The sequence below is a fragment of the Erithacus rubecula genome, assembly GCF_903797595.1.
Source record: "Erithacus rubecula genome assembly, chromosome: 18".
Taxonomy (NCBI): domain Eukaryota; kingdom Metazoa; phylum Chordata; class Aves; order Passeriformes; family Muscicapidae; genus Erithacus; species Erithacus rubecula.
In genome coordinates this window covers 13,662,379-13,678,781 of record NC_136670.1, presented here as the reverse complement: position 1 = coordinate 13,678,781, position 16,403 = coordinate 13,662,379, and the positions used below count along the sequence as shown (strand labels likewise).

The following is a 16,403-nucleotide window of genomic DNA, read 5'->3' as shown; positions in this document are numbered from 1 at the left end:
AGTGGCAGGGACTTGCTCATTCAGAGTCACACAATAGATGTGTGGGTGCCAGAGATGGGATTTAAACCCAGATGTCCTGAGTGCCAGCTCAGCACTACGTTCGTGGTTATCCCAAAAATCCAAGAACTTTTCTGGTTCATTCAGTATTTGGAACACTTTGCCTGTCATGGAGATACCTCAGAGAACTCTACAAGTTACTGATGTAAAAGATGCTTTTTGCATCTTCTTTAGGAATGGAGGAGTTCATCCATCTCTGAGGTAAGATAAAAGCAAAATAACAACTGCAGAGACTTTTCAGAAGTTGCAGTTCCATTGTGTCTGAATTCACTAGCCAGTAACAGCTGGGAATTCTTTGTTAGGAGAAATAAATCTGGTCCCACTCCATCCTGTGGTGATTTCAGGTACCCTCCTGTGATATTCTGTAATGTTCCTTGGTTTCCTTTCATTCTTTGATGCATTTTTAAACGTTGCAGATCATAAAAATGGCATTGTTTTCAGATTGATAAAAACCCTTGCTCACACCAGAAGGAATGGAGCCTCTCTGGTGGATACAATTGATCTGATGGAACACAACTGAGAAAGGAAGGCACTACCTCCAAAAAACCACAGAAAGGAAAGGAGGGGGGATCTGAGTTCTGAAGACTGTAAGCTTTGGAGCATAAATTACAATGGAAGTTTATGGAGTCTTTTGGACTAACCCAAAAGCCAGCCCCATTAAACCAAATGGAGCATTCCTAATCTGACATGTTGACAAGGACAGCCCTGCCTCTTCCAAAAGGGAGTTTCAAATGAATCCAGATTTATCTGATGTTCCCAACAGGGGCTGGGCTGGCTCCAAAGGAAGTGATCCAGGCCAAAAGTAAACAAGATGCACATGAAGCAGTTTGTGCCACAAGGAAAACTTCCAGGGAATATGCAGAGAGGAGAAGGGGAGCCAGCAGAATCACAGCCCAAGATCTTTCCTGTCTCCTCCTTATGTGCTCTTTCTGTTCCTCTGGACAATGTAAATCAGAGTTTCCCCCCAGGAGATCCCTGGTCCTGCTGCTGACTCTCCTGATCTTTGCTTCCCAAAAAGGGGCTCCAGGTGCTGCCTCTGCCCATGTCCTGAGTGCAGGGGAGCAGCCAGAGGTGCTCAGAGCTCCAGAGCTGCTGCACCTGCCCAGACTCAGCCCCAGCTCCTGAGCGAGCTGCAGCCCAGCAGAGGGGTGTGCACAGAGGGAATTAGCTCATGCTGAAAGCAAATTCAGCCTTTTCCAGCTGCTCTGGCTGTGCAGACACGTATCACAGTCACTGCAGAGAGCAGCACAAGCTCCTTCTGCACTGGCACTTTGTCACACCAGGACCAACCTTGGAATTTGCAACAAAACCCTGGGAGAGCTGTCCTGGAGAACTGGGATTGTTCAGCCTGCAGAGAAGCTCTGGGGTGACCCAGTTGTGACTTTCCAGTGCCCACAAAAGAGATGGACAGAGCCTGGAGTGACAGGACAGTGTTTTGGAGCTCAGAAATCTGTTCCAGGGATGTGTTGCCTTCCATCCCTCTAACATTTAAATGTTGTGTGTGTCTCACATCAAGCAGCAGCAGTGCTGTTTGTCCCTGAGCTGTCATTTGCTGTCCCCAGTGATGCTAATGGCCACATTCTGCTGGAGTGTGACACCCAAATGAAATACTCTAACAGAATTAAATGTGAGAAATAATTACTGGTGCCCCTTGCAGCAGGGAGAACTCTTGCAGAGATAGCTCAGAATGGAAAGTGTGGAGACACTGCTCATAAGCCAGAGAAGTGACAATCACTGATTTTATGTGTGTATTCCCCACAGTCATGTTGACTTTAATGGCAGTTTTAGGTGCTGTCAATGAAGAATTTTTATCATATTTACACAAATGGCTGTATTTGTAGATCTCCACGTGCTTGAGTAGATGGATGTGTGTGCATTTGTGTATAAAACCCCACAAAACCACAGCTGCTTGCTCTGTCTGCTGGAGATTTATTCTGATAATATCACAGTGCATTTGCTACATGTTCCAAGGGATTTTATGTGTTTGTGCTTTTTGCAGGTACTACAAAAGTAGCTGGATTTGGGGATTCAAGCAGATGCAAAAATCCAGGGTTGGCCAGACCAAGAGTTCAGCTTGAGAGGTGTGGAATTCAGAGCTGGATCCCTGCAGCAGCTCTGAGGCAGGGATGCTGCTCCTCTGCCCCTGACTCATCTCAGCCTTGGCAAGGAACTCACATTTGAGCCTTTGGCTCTCCTTCCTTCCAAGGGGGAATATTTAGGTCACTATGGACTCCTGAGTTCCCCAGTCCTTGAGGAACCAACAGAATCATGGGCAAGTTCCACTGGGTGTTACTGGAGAGGTCGTTTTGGAAATGCTTTAGGGTAAGGGGTGCAGGTGGGATTTGGGGTGGGTGTCCTGGGGAGGGGACAGATCCTGCTGGGCTGGGGACTCTGCAGAGCCCAAATGGTGCTGGGCTTGGGCAGCAGCTCATCTGCCTCTCCCTGGGGAGGGAGGATGGAGGAGGATGAGGGGGGATGGAGGGAGGATGGAGGATGAGGGGGGATGGAGGGAGGATGGAGGATGAGGGGGGATGGAGGGAGGGATGATGAAGGGAGGATGGAGAATGGAGGAAGGGAGGGAGGATGGAGGGAAGGAGGAGGATGGATGATGGAGGGAGGATAGAGGAGAGAGGGAGAATGGATAGAGGGAGGAAGGATGAAGGGAGGAGGGAGGGAGGGATGATGGAGGGAGGAGGGAGGATGAAGGGAGGAGGGAGGGTGACTCACAGGGTGTCTGAATCATCGGGGCTTCCCCGGGCAAGGCAGGGCTGGGCTGGGGCCCTGCTGAGTGTCCAGGGAGGGGCAGGATCAGCTTCCAGCTCCCCACACCTCAGGAGCAGAGCAGCCTCCCTGCCCCGGGCCTGGGGATACCCACAGTGACAAGCAGGGAAGGGATGTCAGCTCCCCCATGGCACTGGTGGCAGTGGCTCTGTGAGCTGTGCCTGCTCTCCAGTTCCACTCAGGGCAGCTCCTGGGAGCTGCTCTGCTCTCCTGGCATCACCCCCTGTTCCACCCACCTCTGAAAATCATCTCTGGCCCAAACTGGAGCTGTGAGCTGTACCACATGCTCTAAATGAAGTGCTAATTAAATACTTGTACTTAATGTAGACAACATTTCTTTGAGAAGGCTGTAATGCACTGCAGCTGTCCCAAATCCCTCAGAGAACAGCCCAGGGAACAAATGCACGTTGTGTCTCTCTCTGAGGTGGGGATGGAGCCCAGGTGCCTGTGACTGCTAAGGGCTGATGCTGATAGAATCTCTGTCTGATCCAAATTCCCACACACATCCTCCCACAGTGACCTCGGATTGGAGCTGCAGGTGCTTCCATCTGGGCACATTTGGGCATGTGGGACAGAAATGGGGGAGCTGCTGGGTGAGATGGGCACTCAGAGACCTCAAGGAAACAGGTGAGAGCTGCTGGCTGCTGCAGAAAGGGACCTCAGTGTGCTGGGCATGGTCCCAGCCTGCCTGGGGTGTGACAGAGCTGCACAGCAAAGGAGCTGGGAGGGCTGGGCTCAGCACTGAAACCCCTCCTGGCTGCAGGAGAAAGGCTGGAACCCAGCTCTGCAGAGCTCTGCTCAACTTCTGGACACTGCAGGCACGCTGTTCCTCAGGTTTCAGGGCCTGCATTGCCCAGGGTTTGGGATGTGCTGGTTAATTAATTGCCACTAATGAACTGGGTGTCCAAGTACATCCCCAGCCCAACTGCCCATGAGCAGCTGCTTCCCTGGAGGGCTCAGCTGGGCTGGAGTCCAGCTCTGTCTCCAGGGAAGGGCTGGAGCAGAATGGGAGCCTTTGTGCAGAGCCAGAGGCTCAGAGGGACAAACACAGGGCTGTGCATGCAGGGGCTGCCCCTCCAGCAGGGATTGTGCTCACTGTGCAGTGTTAGACCACTTATGGCCATTATTTATTTATCTAGTATTATTTATTGCTATTGTTGAGTGGAGCCAGTGTGTTTCCCTGCTGGAAGAAGAGTTCTGCACTGAGATCCTGCCCCCAGTGCCCCCAGTCTGCAGGTGACAGAGGATAAAGAATAAGAAAGCTGCTCCTGCAAGGACTCCTGGACTGTTCCCTCATTTCTTTCAAGGTGGTTCTGCAATGCTGGGAGTGCTTCTCAGGGTTCTGTGCTCTCTTGGGAGAAAAAGGAGGTAGAAATCCAAGATGCTGCAGGAATAAGAGAAAGGGGGAAGAGGGAGCAGATGGTGAGGTGGAGAGCTCCCCTTCACCAAGTGTTGCACACTGAGGATGTCAGTTTGATTGCCTGTTGCTATTTATTGTGACCACATGAAATGCAAATACTGGAGTATTTAAATCACTGTAGATTCAGATGAGTCATGAAGCAGAGCTGATCCTTTATCTGTGCCCGTGCTGGTGAATGGTTTCTTAGCAAGAATCTGATTTCCACCTTCTCTCTTTTAATGGCTTTGCCATTCTCAGATTATTTTGTTACAGAGGAAAGGACAAAATGAGTGAAAGCAATTCTCCTGGGCTCTCTGTTATTACAGGCTCACACACTGCTGCCCAGTATTGCAGATATTCCAAGTTCTCACTATCCAGAGAGAACTAACTGGGAGAGAGGGGGTTCCCTCCTCACTCTGCTTTCGTGGGACACTTCAAGGGAATTTTTACTGCTGCTGGTGGGCAGGTATCTGAGCCAGGTCTCATCATGCAGCAGGGAGTGTTTGGGAGTGCAGGGGAGTGTTCCCAGTGGGAAGAACTTAAAAAAAATAATAAAAAAAAAATCCTGCAAAGTTCAATTCTGCATGTGGAAGTAGATCTGATTTTCAATTTTCAAGTTCAGCTCTCCAAATACTTCTGGGTAGGGCAAGCTGGAATGGGCTGGAATCAGTGCCATAAATAGGATCATTCACATGGGATGTATTTTGGCACCAAATGTTCTCTCCTGCCCAGAGGCCAGGCAGTCCCCCAGCCCTGGAACCATTGCTTGGGGTGCTGTGGTGGTTTTGTCCTTCTCTAAAATCAGAGTCAAGTTTGAGACTTGACTCAAAGTTTGAGAGAAGACAGATCCTTGTCCCAAGGATGGTGTTGGAGACTCGAACAGAGGCTGCTTTTGGAACAGGGATGTTGAGGGTAATAATGCTGGGAGGGAACTGACTCACCACTTCATCAATTCTGCTCCTCTGCCAGCACAGCACAAAACCTCTTTTATCACCACTCTCTTCTTCAGTTCTGTTCCAGAGGGTTTAAAGTGCTCAGTGCTGCTGGTTGCACTCTGGGCTGGGGGAGCCCCTCTGCTCCCTGCAGGGAAACTCTCCCCACGCTCAGGGATGGGGATGAGCCTGAGCTGCTCCCACTGAGCCACACACACCCCTCAGGATCAGAAAACTCATCTTCCCCAGCAGCTCCCGAGCCTCAGTGCTGCTGGGGCTGGTTTGTGGGGGGCACAGGGGGGCTCTGCCATGTGCTGGGAGCTGCTCAGGAGCCTCCAGCCACAGGCACTGCTGGGGGAGCTGGAGCTGCTGCTCTGCTCCTCACATCTGCCTTTCATTTTCCACCAGAGCAGCTTGCTGAGAGGCCAGCTCATCCACAGGGCTCAGGGAGGGTTTTTGTTTGTTTTAAAGGGGCTGGTTTGAGCCAATTGCAGTACCACAGAATTAGTTTTGAATACATTTTTTCCCCCTGAATTAGAAGTACTTTTGGATATAGAGTGTTTGACATGGATCTTATGGGGAAATTATTATCCACCATTATTTTTTGTAGTGGTATCTGTATGTTAAGAAGGGCCAAGACCTCCCTGTACCAGGGGCACAGCAAATGGGAAATCCAGTGGTGCTTGAGGTACCAGGGATGCTCCTGGGGAGGTGCTGCCTCTGCAGCCAGGGATCTTGGAAAGTGTGACTTGTGTGAGAACCAGAGGAGGAACTGTCCCAGGTTTTATAGGAAACTTCTGGCACTTTGCTGGGGCTGGTGTCACATCCTCTTCCATTTGTGCTCTTGTGGCAGATGAGGAGCTGGCTTTGTGCTGAAGATCCATGAAAAGTCACTGTTTAATCAGGAGCTTCAAAGGAGCTGGAAAAGGATCCATCTGTGATTCAACCATCTTTAGCTTTGGGGGACAAGTCTGGTACCAAAAAGAAAAACAACAGCAGGTCTTGGCTCACAGAATTGTCACTCTTTTATGGCAGTTTCTCTGTGATTTGCAGCAACAGAAACACTGGCCTGGAACTAGCACAGAAGGACTCCTGCTATTGCTTGCTGGCCTTCATTTATCCAGGGCTTCATTTGATTCTTAGCACAATTTGAAAACAATTCTTTAAGTGGAGCATGCAGTTACTGCTGCAAATTGCTGAGCAGGAACCCCTGGAACAAGAGTTTCCCCTGAGAGAGGCAGGGAGCACATTACTGACACTGACAGAGAAATAACACAACAGAAAGAGCAGAGCAGGCACAGCCCTGCCTTGCTCCTCTTTGCCCCTTTGTACCTGACCTGTTTGCATTTGGTGACAATCAGTGGGGAATGCCCACCTTGCACCCACACAGCCCTTGCTGCTCTGGGATCCCAGACTCCTTTTACTGTGGATAAATGTGACTTTTCACTCTGCTGAAGTCACACTCCTTTTTTTTTTTTTCCTTCTTTTTTTTTTTTTTTTTTTTTTTTTATTATTATTATTCTATAGCTGGTGATTTATATTCTCTATAGCTGGTGATTTTTTGGCTAAAGGTGCAGGCTTTAGTGATGAAAATCCAGCCTTGCTCTGCCAGCAGGTGTGACAGGCAATAGTTGGGCTGCCAGAGACCTGGTTTAAATATCTGAAAATAATAACAGTGTGCTTGTAGAGCACAGCCCAGCCTCCAGGAGCCCACACTGCTTTCTGCTGCATGGAAAAAGCTTAAAAGGACCCTTAGGACTGAACAAGCTCAACCCATCATTCCCTCCTGGTTCATTGTCTTTTTGCCATCAAAGATTGTAACTGCAGGGACAGGCTCCTCTCTGCCTTATGTGGGAAGTGGAACACTCAGAATTTCACATCTCTGCTTCTCTCAGACTTTGGGGAACATTTTTGGGGAGCTGGGATAGCTTGGCCTGTCTCCAGTGCTGTATGTGGTGGCATCACTGATGTAACATGAGCAATTTTAGCTTTTTATGGTTCTTTATTGAAATTTAAGTTGTTTTTTTTTTTTAATATAATTGAAATTTCTTTCCTTCCTCCGTGCTTGGCCTTCCAAAAATGGTTCCTTTTTAAAAATTCTTTTTTAAGGAAGGAAGGAAAAGCGTTGTGCTCGTGTGTGTCCCTGTCTGTTTGAACAGAGCCCTGTGTGCTGCCCCCAGCACACAAAGGGGCTCTGTGCAGGCAGAGCTGGCTGAGAGGCTCCTTGTTGAGGATGCTCCATCCCCTGGGCAGCCAGGGCAGATTGGCATCAGGGGGCTCAGGCCCAGGGGGAGCAGGGCTGGGGCTGTTTGAGGAGGATGAGCCAGCCTGGCTGGTGGCACTGCCACAGGGGCAGCTCAGGCTCCTCAGGTGCTCTGGGCACTGCAGCCCCTTTGGAGGATGGGCTGTGGGAAGTGAGTCCAGTGGTGAGGCATTTCTTAGGCTGTAAAATCAGTTCAAGGAAATAATTCTCCTGCTGCACCTGCTGGTGTGAAGCCTCAGCACCTTCTCCAGGCCAGGGAGCCACAGGAGCAGTTTCAGATCCCACTTGGCTCAGTTTAACCAGGCAAATAAATGCCCAGCACACCAGGGGATGCAGGGCTGAATGGGGAATGTGCTTTGTGCAGTCAGCAATTCCTCCTCCTGCAGGGTCCCAGATCTGCTCCTTCCCCTGGGACTCAGTGAGGAACCAGCAGCAGCAGCTCTGGCTCTTCCCCAGCAGCCCAAACCCAGGCCAGGCTTGGCTGAGCTGGGCTCAGGGTGAGCAGTGTCTGCTGCTCCTTCCCCATCTGCAGCTCCCAGCAATGTCTGCTCAGCCAGGTCATGAGGAGCCTTCTGCCCCTGCCTGTGGCTGCTCCCTGTGCCAGAGCAGGCTTTGCCTCTCCTGGCAGGCTGCAGGGCAGAGCTGCTCTGCTTTCCAAGGCGTTGCTCTCAGTGAGTGTCTCCAGCTGCTGCTCTCCCCTCACCCAGGACACTGACTCATGCTTTTTGCCATCACAATAAGTCTGTTTTCATAAACAAAATTAAGTGTGCTGTGTTTATTCATTAGGGAGATTTGGAGTCTCTCAGCAACCACGAAATACACTTCATGGGATGAACTCCTCTCTCCATTCCCCCTCTTGTCCTTCTGAGCTGAGTTGGAAAGGTTTGGGAGCCCAGCAGGCTGCTGCTCTCAGGGTCAGTGTGTGGCTGAGCCCCTGAGGGTCACTCCTGCCAGCCCAGGACTCTGGCTCTGCAGAGGGATGCTGCAAACTGCCCAGACTGAAACACAGTGAGAGCTTTGGGCAGCCCTGCAGCTGGGCAGAGCACAGGAGGGTCCCCCCAGTGCCAGCCCAGCTGGGGGGGCTCAGAGCTGTGCTGGGGACAGCTGAGCTCAGCTCCCTGCAGATGGCACTGCCAGCCTGTGCTGCAGCACCCCAGGAAACACAGCCACATCCTTCTGCTGCCTGTCTGAGCAAAGGGAATGGCTCTGCTTTAGTGCCCCCCTGGACTGGCTGTAATTTGCTCTGTGTGGAATGAAGAGGTGCCTTTGTGCTGCAGTCACCTCTGCTGCCTCTGCCTGTCACCCACCCGAGTGCAGGGCAGCTCCTCCCAGCCTCCCCCGACCCTTTCCCAGCGTTTCAGGGTGAGTGATCCCTCCCAACCTCTCCATGTTCTGTGCATTTTGCCCTTTGGGTCACTAGGAGCTCAAATCCTCTGCTGTGGCTTTGCCTGTCCTAAATGAAATGAATGCAACCCCTCCAGACCATGGGATGCTGAGTCCAGAGGAGCAGCCAGCCCAAAGAAGGGACAGGGACAGGGAGGATGAGGATGGTGCTGGCTGGGAGCTCCTCTTGCCCATGGAGCTCCCTTGGAGCCACCTGAGCCAGCCAGTGGTGATGTATTGAGACAAGAATCTGCTCTGAAGCTGAAAGGCAGCTCCTCAAATTGACTAAATTACATTTGTATTTCAGCAGGGACAAAGGAGCTGTAAATCACATATTTACACAGCGGAGCACGCGAGTGTCATACCAGACCCAGATGTTCATTAGAAACATGGATTTTTCTTTCTTGCTGCTACCCTGAAAACTGGGAAAAAAGTCAGCTATGCTGAAGGGTTACAAAAGAGTGAGTTAAGTCTACAAAATCCAGGAAATTTCCCGTTAAGATGAAAAAATCTGGGGTACTGTTGCAGTCCTTTAATTCAGCCCCAAGACATAAATTAAAGCCAGAGGATCAGGTCAGGTGCTCAAGTTCTCAGACCAGAGCTGTGGAATTTCCAGGTTAAGTTACTTAAATTTTCCTGTTGCTGAATAAAGCTAAAAATCCTGTGTGCCATATATTTGCTCATCATAAAATGTTCTCTGCTAGCCAGTAACAGCTTCTTTGTTGGCAAAGCCTGTCTGGTTGATGGGGCTCCCAGCCTTTGCACAGGCTTTGGGAGTTAAGAACTTCCACATGGCCCCTGCACAGAATATGGTTTGAATTCTCTGGGTTGAAATGCAAAGGATAATATTGATTTTGTTAAGGTAAATGTCTTTAATTGAAGGCTGTATAAACTGGGCTCTCACTGGGCCATAATGGGCTCTGGGCATCCCTCCAGCACAGCAGTGTTAAAATGTCTCTTTTAGTGTCTCCCGTGGAGAAATGCAGAATTAAGAATTTAGATGAAAACAAGTGAAATGGAGTCCATGCCCAGTCTCTACACAAGCAGCCACTGGTGCAGAAGGACATTTGCATGGATGGCAATCACTGCTCTGTTAAGGTCAAGGCCCTGCAGTACCTGCTGGTGTGGATTGGTTTGGGTTTTTATTGGGGTGGTGGAATAGAAAAGAGGGAAAAGAGGGGAAATGAAGAAGTGTCAGTGTGACTCAGTGTCTGCACAGGACCTGGTGGGATCCTGACCCAAAGGGGAGCTGGGCAGCTCATTAATGGTGACTGCAGCTCCAAATTCTGCAATCCTTCTGCACAACCCATTGCTGAGTGTTCAGGGGGGTGACAAGGACAAGAAGACAAGTGGGTGATTCAGCCCCTGATATTCATTTACCAAAGGCAGTAAAGGAATTCAAGAACAGACCAAACACTCTTGCAGCAGATGATGCCCTTTCATTTATTGCTAATCTACCATAGTACAGGCAATATATAAAAATACTTTACAGATAGCAAAAAATCATTACATTGGAGGTTAACAACGCTGTTGTAGGAATGTGAGTGACAAAAAACCCTTTTCAACTGTGAGAGTTTTGAACAAGCAATTTGATTCAACAGACATCTGTCAGGATGATGTGAGTGACAAGTGCTCACTCGTGTGTCTATCAAAATACGGCTTTACCTGAACATCCAGGGCAGGGAGAGCTGGACTTTGGGGGGAATCACTTCATAATTACACACTCAAACAAAAATATGAGTTTCAGGCAGGCAGCACTGGTCAGATCTCTGTGCCCAGTGCCACCACCACAGCAGAGCAGCCCCTGCTCAGAGCAGGGCCATCCTGCAGTGACAGCTGGTTCCAACAGCACATCTGGGAAGTCCTGGGTTCTACAAACATCACTCATTTCTGACACTCAGTCCTTCTGCAGCTTTCTACCCAATGTTGCTATTTTAGGAGTTGCAGGAGGAAACTCAACCCACCCAGGTAACTCTTTGCAGCTGAGATCACCTTTTACAGCATCAGCACCTTCAGGAGAAGTCTATTGCAATGTGCAAGTTTTAATTTCTATTTTTGTACCCCTGAAACAATGAAAATGGCCAAACAAACCTTAAACAGACCAGAGTGGGTTGACAGTGACTGGCAGAGAAGCTGCTACCAGCTGTGACCCCTGCAGCTATAACTCAGCAGATATTAAAGACACAGATGCCAAGCTGATGTCAAAGGTTCCAAAAGGTGAATTATTCTTTCTGAACTGAGATGAATAAAGAATCACAACCTTCCACATGTGATGGCAGAGTGCTGCCTCACAGGAAAGAATCCACTGCAATGTAAATGATGAGGAAAGGAGTTAACTTCTGGAGAATTTTACAATTCACCCCATCGAGACCCAGCAGTGGCATCTCTTCCTATTGCACAGGAACATGGAACATAAATAACAAACACTCAGAATTGCAGCTAAGCTGGAACATCAGATGATTGTAAGTGGTGCAAAAATCATGAGGATCTGAATCAGTTTAAGATTTGAAATTAAGACAGTCATTTTCTTGAGTCCCATCTGGCAGATCATTGTTCCCTATTAAGTAGCAATTTGGAAAGAAATGCAAGGGGAAAAGTCAGATTGAAATATTTAGAAACATATTTCTTAAGTGTTTAAAGCTGTCTTTGAAGTCTTTGGGAAATTCATAAAATACATCTTTTTTTTAGGACAACAACAATTAATAACAATTGCATAGAAAAGTAAGGCATTCAGAAAATGAAAACTGATCCTTTATAAATACAAACCTTAATCCAAAAGTTGTTGCATATTTGGTCAGGCAAAAAAGCACAGTCACTTTGGTTGTAAAGATATGGATTACAAAATACACTTTCAAAAACATGCTAGCTACTTTGAGAACTGGTTTAGATATGTTATGAAGCAGCAGCTTTTTATACACTAGGGAATAATAACATAGTGCTGGTTCTGGAAATGCTCAGTTCCTACAGGAGAATGGAGGGACTCTATTTACATGGATACAAATAAAGCAAGTGCAAAACCCATGACTCTTCTACATTCTTTCTCCCAATAAAAACAACGTACATGATTCACTTTCACTCCACTGCTGTTGCTCAGATCTTACATTTTGCTCATTCTCATGGAGAAAAACAAAACCAGGAACTTTGTATTTCGTTGCAAATATCTTCACAAGCAATTCCTCTCCTGGCAAACTCGACTTCCAACACTCATAACTGACAAAAATAAAAAAAAAAATCCTCCTGATATCTGCCCACTCCCATTTCACTCTCAGACTGTTTACATATCATGAATGATGATTTTTATTCTATGTATATTTGATGCAGGAGTTTATAGAAGCTCATCCTGTATTTGCAGCCAAAGCTTGGATGGAAAAATGGAAGTTAAAAAAAAATTACACAGACACACACACACTCACAAGACAAACAAAAAAAGAGATGAACTTTTGAGTTCCAACATGCCCCATGAACTTCACATGGTGCAACTTTGATGGAAAATGCATTAGAGTTGTTCACCCTGCAGACAAGATATTTGTAGGCCTTTGGTACAATGGCAGGAAGGCACTGTGATTAAACATTCAGATAACTGAGGAAAGACAGAATTTCCTCATGTGCAAATATGGCTATCTTCCAGATAAAGTGAGAACAAATTGCTCACAAAATGCTATTAACTCTTCCAAGGTTAAGCTTGTGCTTCTACAGAGAGAAAGTTGTATTAACAGAAATACTAATACTGGAAAAACACTGCTCAGCAAGAACAGGAAATAATTTAGTACGGAATATATTGAAATTCTTCAGCCTAGCTATATAATTTTAACATACCAGTTTCCCTTTTAAAGAGACAACAATGCACAACACTATGTCTGAGGATGCTCCTTTTCTCCAGAAATAAATACAAAGTTGGTTGAAGCTGAATTATTTAACTATTGATGCATGGAAAAGCAGATGGGGCAGCACACAGCCTGAACCCCTAAAATACAGAATACACGGGGTGAAGCCTCACACTGAGCTGTTCCAGGGCTGGCAGCAGCTCTGAGCAGGGTGTTCATGTCTAAAAAGGGAGAAAATAACCCAGAGAGAGCAGGAATGGGCTGGCAGGGCTCAAACAGCACCAGGGCCAGGCAGGGGCAGCTCCCTCTGCCCCAGGGCCCACCCTGGGCACTGCCACAGCTGCTCTGGCAACTCCACCCTGCCAGACAGGATTTTATCCTCATTTCTGATTTTTATCCTCATTTCTCTGTCAGTTTGAAGTCATCCCCCCCCTTGTCCTGTCACTGGCAGTCCCTCTCTGTGTGAGTGTATTATATAAATGACATTGTACAATAAGTGCACAGATCAATTATTACCTATGCATTAAAGATGAGAAGGAATACAGTCAATGCAAGCCTGGCTAGAGCACCTGTAGCACGTTAAAAAAAACCCTTCTGCCCCAAAAAAAAAACCCAAACAAAAAAAAATCAGCTCCCCAAAAGAACCAAACCAAAAAACCCTAAAAAAAATCCCAACAAAACAAATTAACCCCCAAAATAAATCCAGCAAATCAAAACCCAATCCTCCCCCCTTACAGCAAAGTGCAGAACAGGTGGGGATGTTTTGTGGCAGAGGGTCCTGGTGCAGCCCTGCAGGGCTCCTCTGCCCCTCAGCAGCTTTTGCCCCAGGCCCAAACCCAAGTTTCAGCTGCTCCTTCCTTTTGGGCTTAATTTATTATTTCACCATCAACCCAGAAGGCAGAATTTAAACACTGACTTTTTTCTTTGCTCAGATCTAGCACTAGATTTTACTTTCCTCCCCTCCTTTTTTTAAACTGATATTATCTAAAAATAAATATGCAAAAAATTCTTCTCCTAAATTGCTGAGCAGTTGCTGCAACCAGGGCAGCAGCAGCACTGAAAGGTCTGAAAAGACCTTCCTGGGCTTCCTTGAGCTTCAATTTAAAATCCAGCAAGAGAGAAGGTTCTACCAGGAATATGAGGATGTTTTTTTCTGTGGATGGGTTTTTTTTGGTTTGTTTTTTTAAATTCTCTTCTACTTTGCAGGTTGGATCATGGAAAATGTTTGATATATCCAAGTGTGAATCTGGGAGATGCATTTGGTCTGTTCTTTTACTCAGCTACAGCAAAGAACTTCTGACAGGCAACTTCTGGCCTTTGGAATATGTCAAAATTGTCTGATTCATCAGACTGCACTAAAAACCCTTCATATGTGTCAGAGTCTGGCCCACTGACAGTTTATAACAATCCAAAATAGCTGCTGGAGGCCTGTGAGCCAGGCAGAGTCTAACAGGAATTCCCCTCTTCAGCAAGGCTGGGCCTCACTTCTGCTCCTGTGAGAGCCACCAATTAAAATTAAATTCAATTAAATTTTTAAAAGCCCATTTGCACCTCTGCAGGTCCAGGCTGAGGCTTGGCCACGGCACCTGCAGGGCAGAGCTCACAAGGAGAGCACCAGAGGGAGGAATTTGGGGAGCTGGGATGCAGGGAACTCATTTTGGGGTTCAAGGTTGGGATGTCACAAGGCAGAAATAGAAGCCAGGCTGTGCCATTAATGGCAGGGTGGGTGTGCAGGGCTCTGCTCTGGGTCTGCATCTGAGCTGGGCTGAGTCTGGAGCTCAGAGCTGCTCTTGTGAAATTCAGATTTTTGTTCCAGAGCCAATTTTTAGCTGGGCCCCAGGTTGGGTGTTCTGAAGAACCCAATGCTTGTTTCCCACTCTAAACCCCAACACCTTGCAGAGTTTAAGCACCAGTTTTTAGTGGCAGGAAATAAATTCTTCCTGGTAGTCCTGAAGAGATTTTTGTTGGACCAAGCACAGGTTCTGAAGGGATTGTGCAAAATCTTTCTTGAGACATTGGGGAACCAATTTTGAGGCTGCTCTGCTGCATTCCCATCCCCTAATTCCTGTGTGAGCAGTGGACATGCTGGAATTCTGCAAACTTCACTGAGATACAACTGAAAACTGGAATATTTTCACTGTGCTTCCTAGAGCAGAGCTCAGGCTCTGTGTTCCTGAAAATATCCTTATTTATAAAACCAGGAAAGATTATGATGTAATTCCTAAAATATTCTGGTTATCTTTTACTGTACACTGACCACCCACTCAGGAAACCTTTTTATCCCACTGAGGAGGCCCTGACTCCCCTAAATATTCTAAATTGTAGCTCTAAACTGCAGGTGGCAGTGGTTACCTGGAATGTGCAAAGCTGGAGTCAGGACAGGATATTCTAAGACACGAAGCAAAACATAACAAAATGCTAAATCCCATGGAAATGTGACCTTTCCAGGAATTGCTGGGAGCTCTGCAAAGCTAAAGAGGCCAGGTGATATAAATAAATGTATATTTTCTCTGGAATGTATGGCTTCTGTAAGATGTAATTATTTTCCTCTGCAGCTTGGGTGAGTAAATGTTCCAGCTGCTAAATGAGACAAGTTATGAGCCAAGAGCAGGTTCTACATGAAAAGAAACAGCAACAATTTGTTAGAGAGAAAATATCTAAGATGTGTTCATACACTGCCTTAATACTAACAAGGATCAATCATAAAACCTTTGGATTTACTGTGACTCCTATATATTAATCTCTGTTTTACCTGGGTTTATTTTACCTTGGGACAGGCATTGCAACTGCTGAATTGCTCTTTTCACTGGCTGGTTAGGAGAATCCCTCTCCTTCAAACTCCTGTCCAGTCTGAGGAGAAAAATGGAGAAAACCCCTGGGTTGAGCTGACATCTCCTGTTTGAAATGCCAATGCCAGAGCTCAGAGCAAAGTGGCTTTTGATGCCAGACTGGGTGAAGGCTGAGCTGGGGCTGCCTCAGTTCCCTGCAATAACCATTTCTCAGGAGGGCAGATCACTGCTGGTGACCTGCAGGTGGGTGCTGCTCTCCATGGAATATTTTACTCTCTGTTCCCTCTCCCCACCCCAGTGCCACCCCCAGGCTCTGAGCCCTGCCTCCCACGGATGGATGGATGGATGGATGGATGGATGGACACACAGACAGATGGTTTGCAGCAGGCTTGAAGTGTTTCCTCAGACAGATGCTCTGTTCCAGGAGAACAATGTGGTCTCTGGGTGAAAGGAAGGGTGTCCTTGTGCTGTTTACACACAGAGGAGCTCAGCCAAGGCTGTCACTTGCTGCCAATTCATTGTTCCTTGCACTGAGCCTCTGCCTGGAGATGAACTGCAAAGGAAGTCAGAGGTTGCAGGGGCACTGGAAGGATCTGAGAGGTCACTTGTGGAAGGATTTGGTAAAAGTTGTCTCACAAATCTCTTCTTCTATGTCTGACTTCTGGCAGGGAGTCCAGAAAATTCCTTCCTGATAATTTCGTTAACTGGGAAATAAAAGAAAGAGGAGGAAACATTAAAGCACTTCCAACATCATCACAAGTAAAAAGTAAAAGCAGTCCTTGGGCAGTCAAGCTGAAAACATCCTCTCTGCATTCAGAACTTTATTCTATTAAAATCTACATGGTCCTGCTTGCCCAGACTGCACATTTTTGGAAGGTAAAGGGGAAGGAGTGGAGAGAGGGGGTTTTACTGTGTTCATAAAACAGAGAGAGGCTGCAGCAGTGCCCAGGACCTGCCACATCCTCTCACATCCCT

At 47.4% G+C, this 16,403-nt stretch overlaps 1 protein-coding gene and 1 long non-coding RNA gene across 9 annotated transcripts in view; one reads left to right on the top strand and one right to left on the bottom strand.

The window, feature by feature from the left end:
• Positions 1 to 16,403, top strand: part of LOC306809855 — a 639,653-nt gene that overhangs the window by 293,455 nt on the left and 329,795 nt on the right. The window lies entirely within an intron of this gene.
• The window catches only part of NFATC2 (nuclear factor of activated T cells 2), a 75,133-nt gene continuing 74,433 nt past the window's right edge, over positions 15,704 to 16,403 (bottom strand). For 5 of the 8 annotated variants that reach the window (XM_079321741.1, XM_079321742.1, XM_079321743.1 and 2 more), the window contains exon 10: positions 15,747 to 16,132. In XM_079321741.1, coding sequence (XP_079177867.1) covers positions 16,077 to 16,132 — 56 coding nt within the window. In that variant the 3' untranslated portion in view covers positions 15,747 to 16,076. Of the gene's footprint in view, positions 16,133 to 16,403 lie in introns of all 8 variants that reach the window. The other 3 variants (XM_079321738.1, XM_079321740.1, XM_079321737.1) reach the window with 3 other exon arrangements.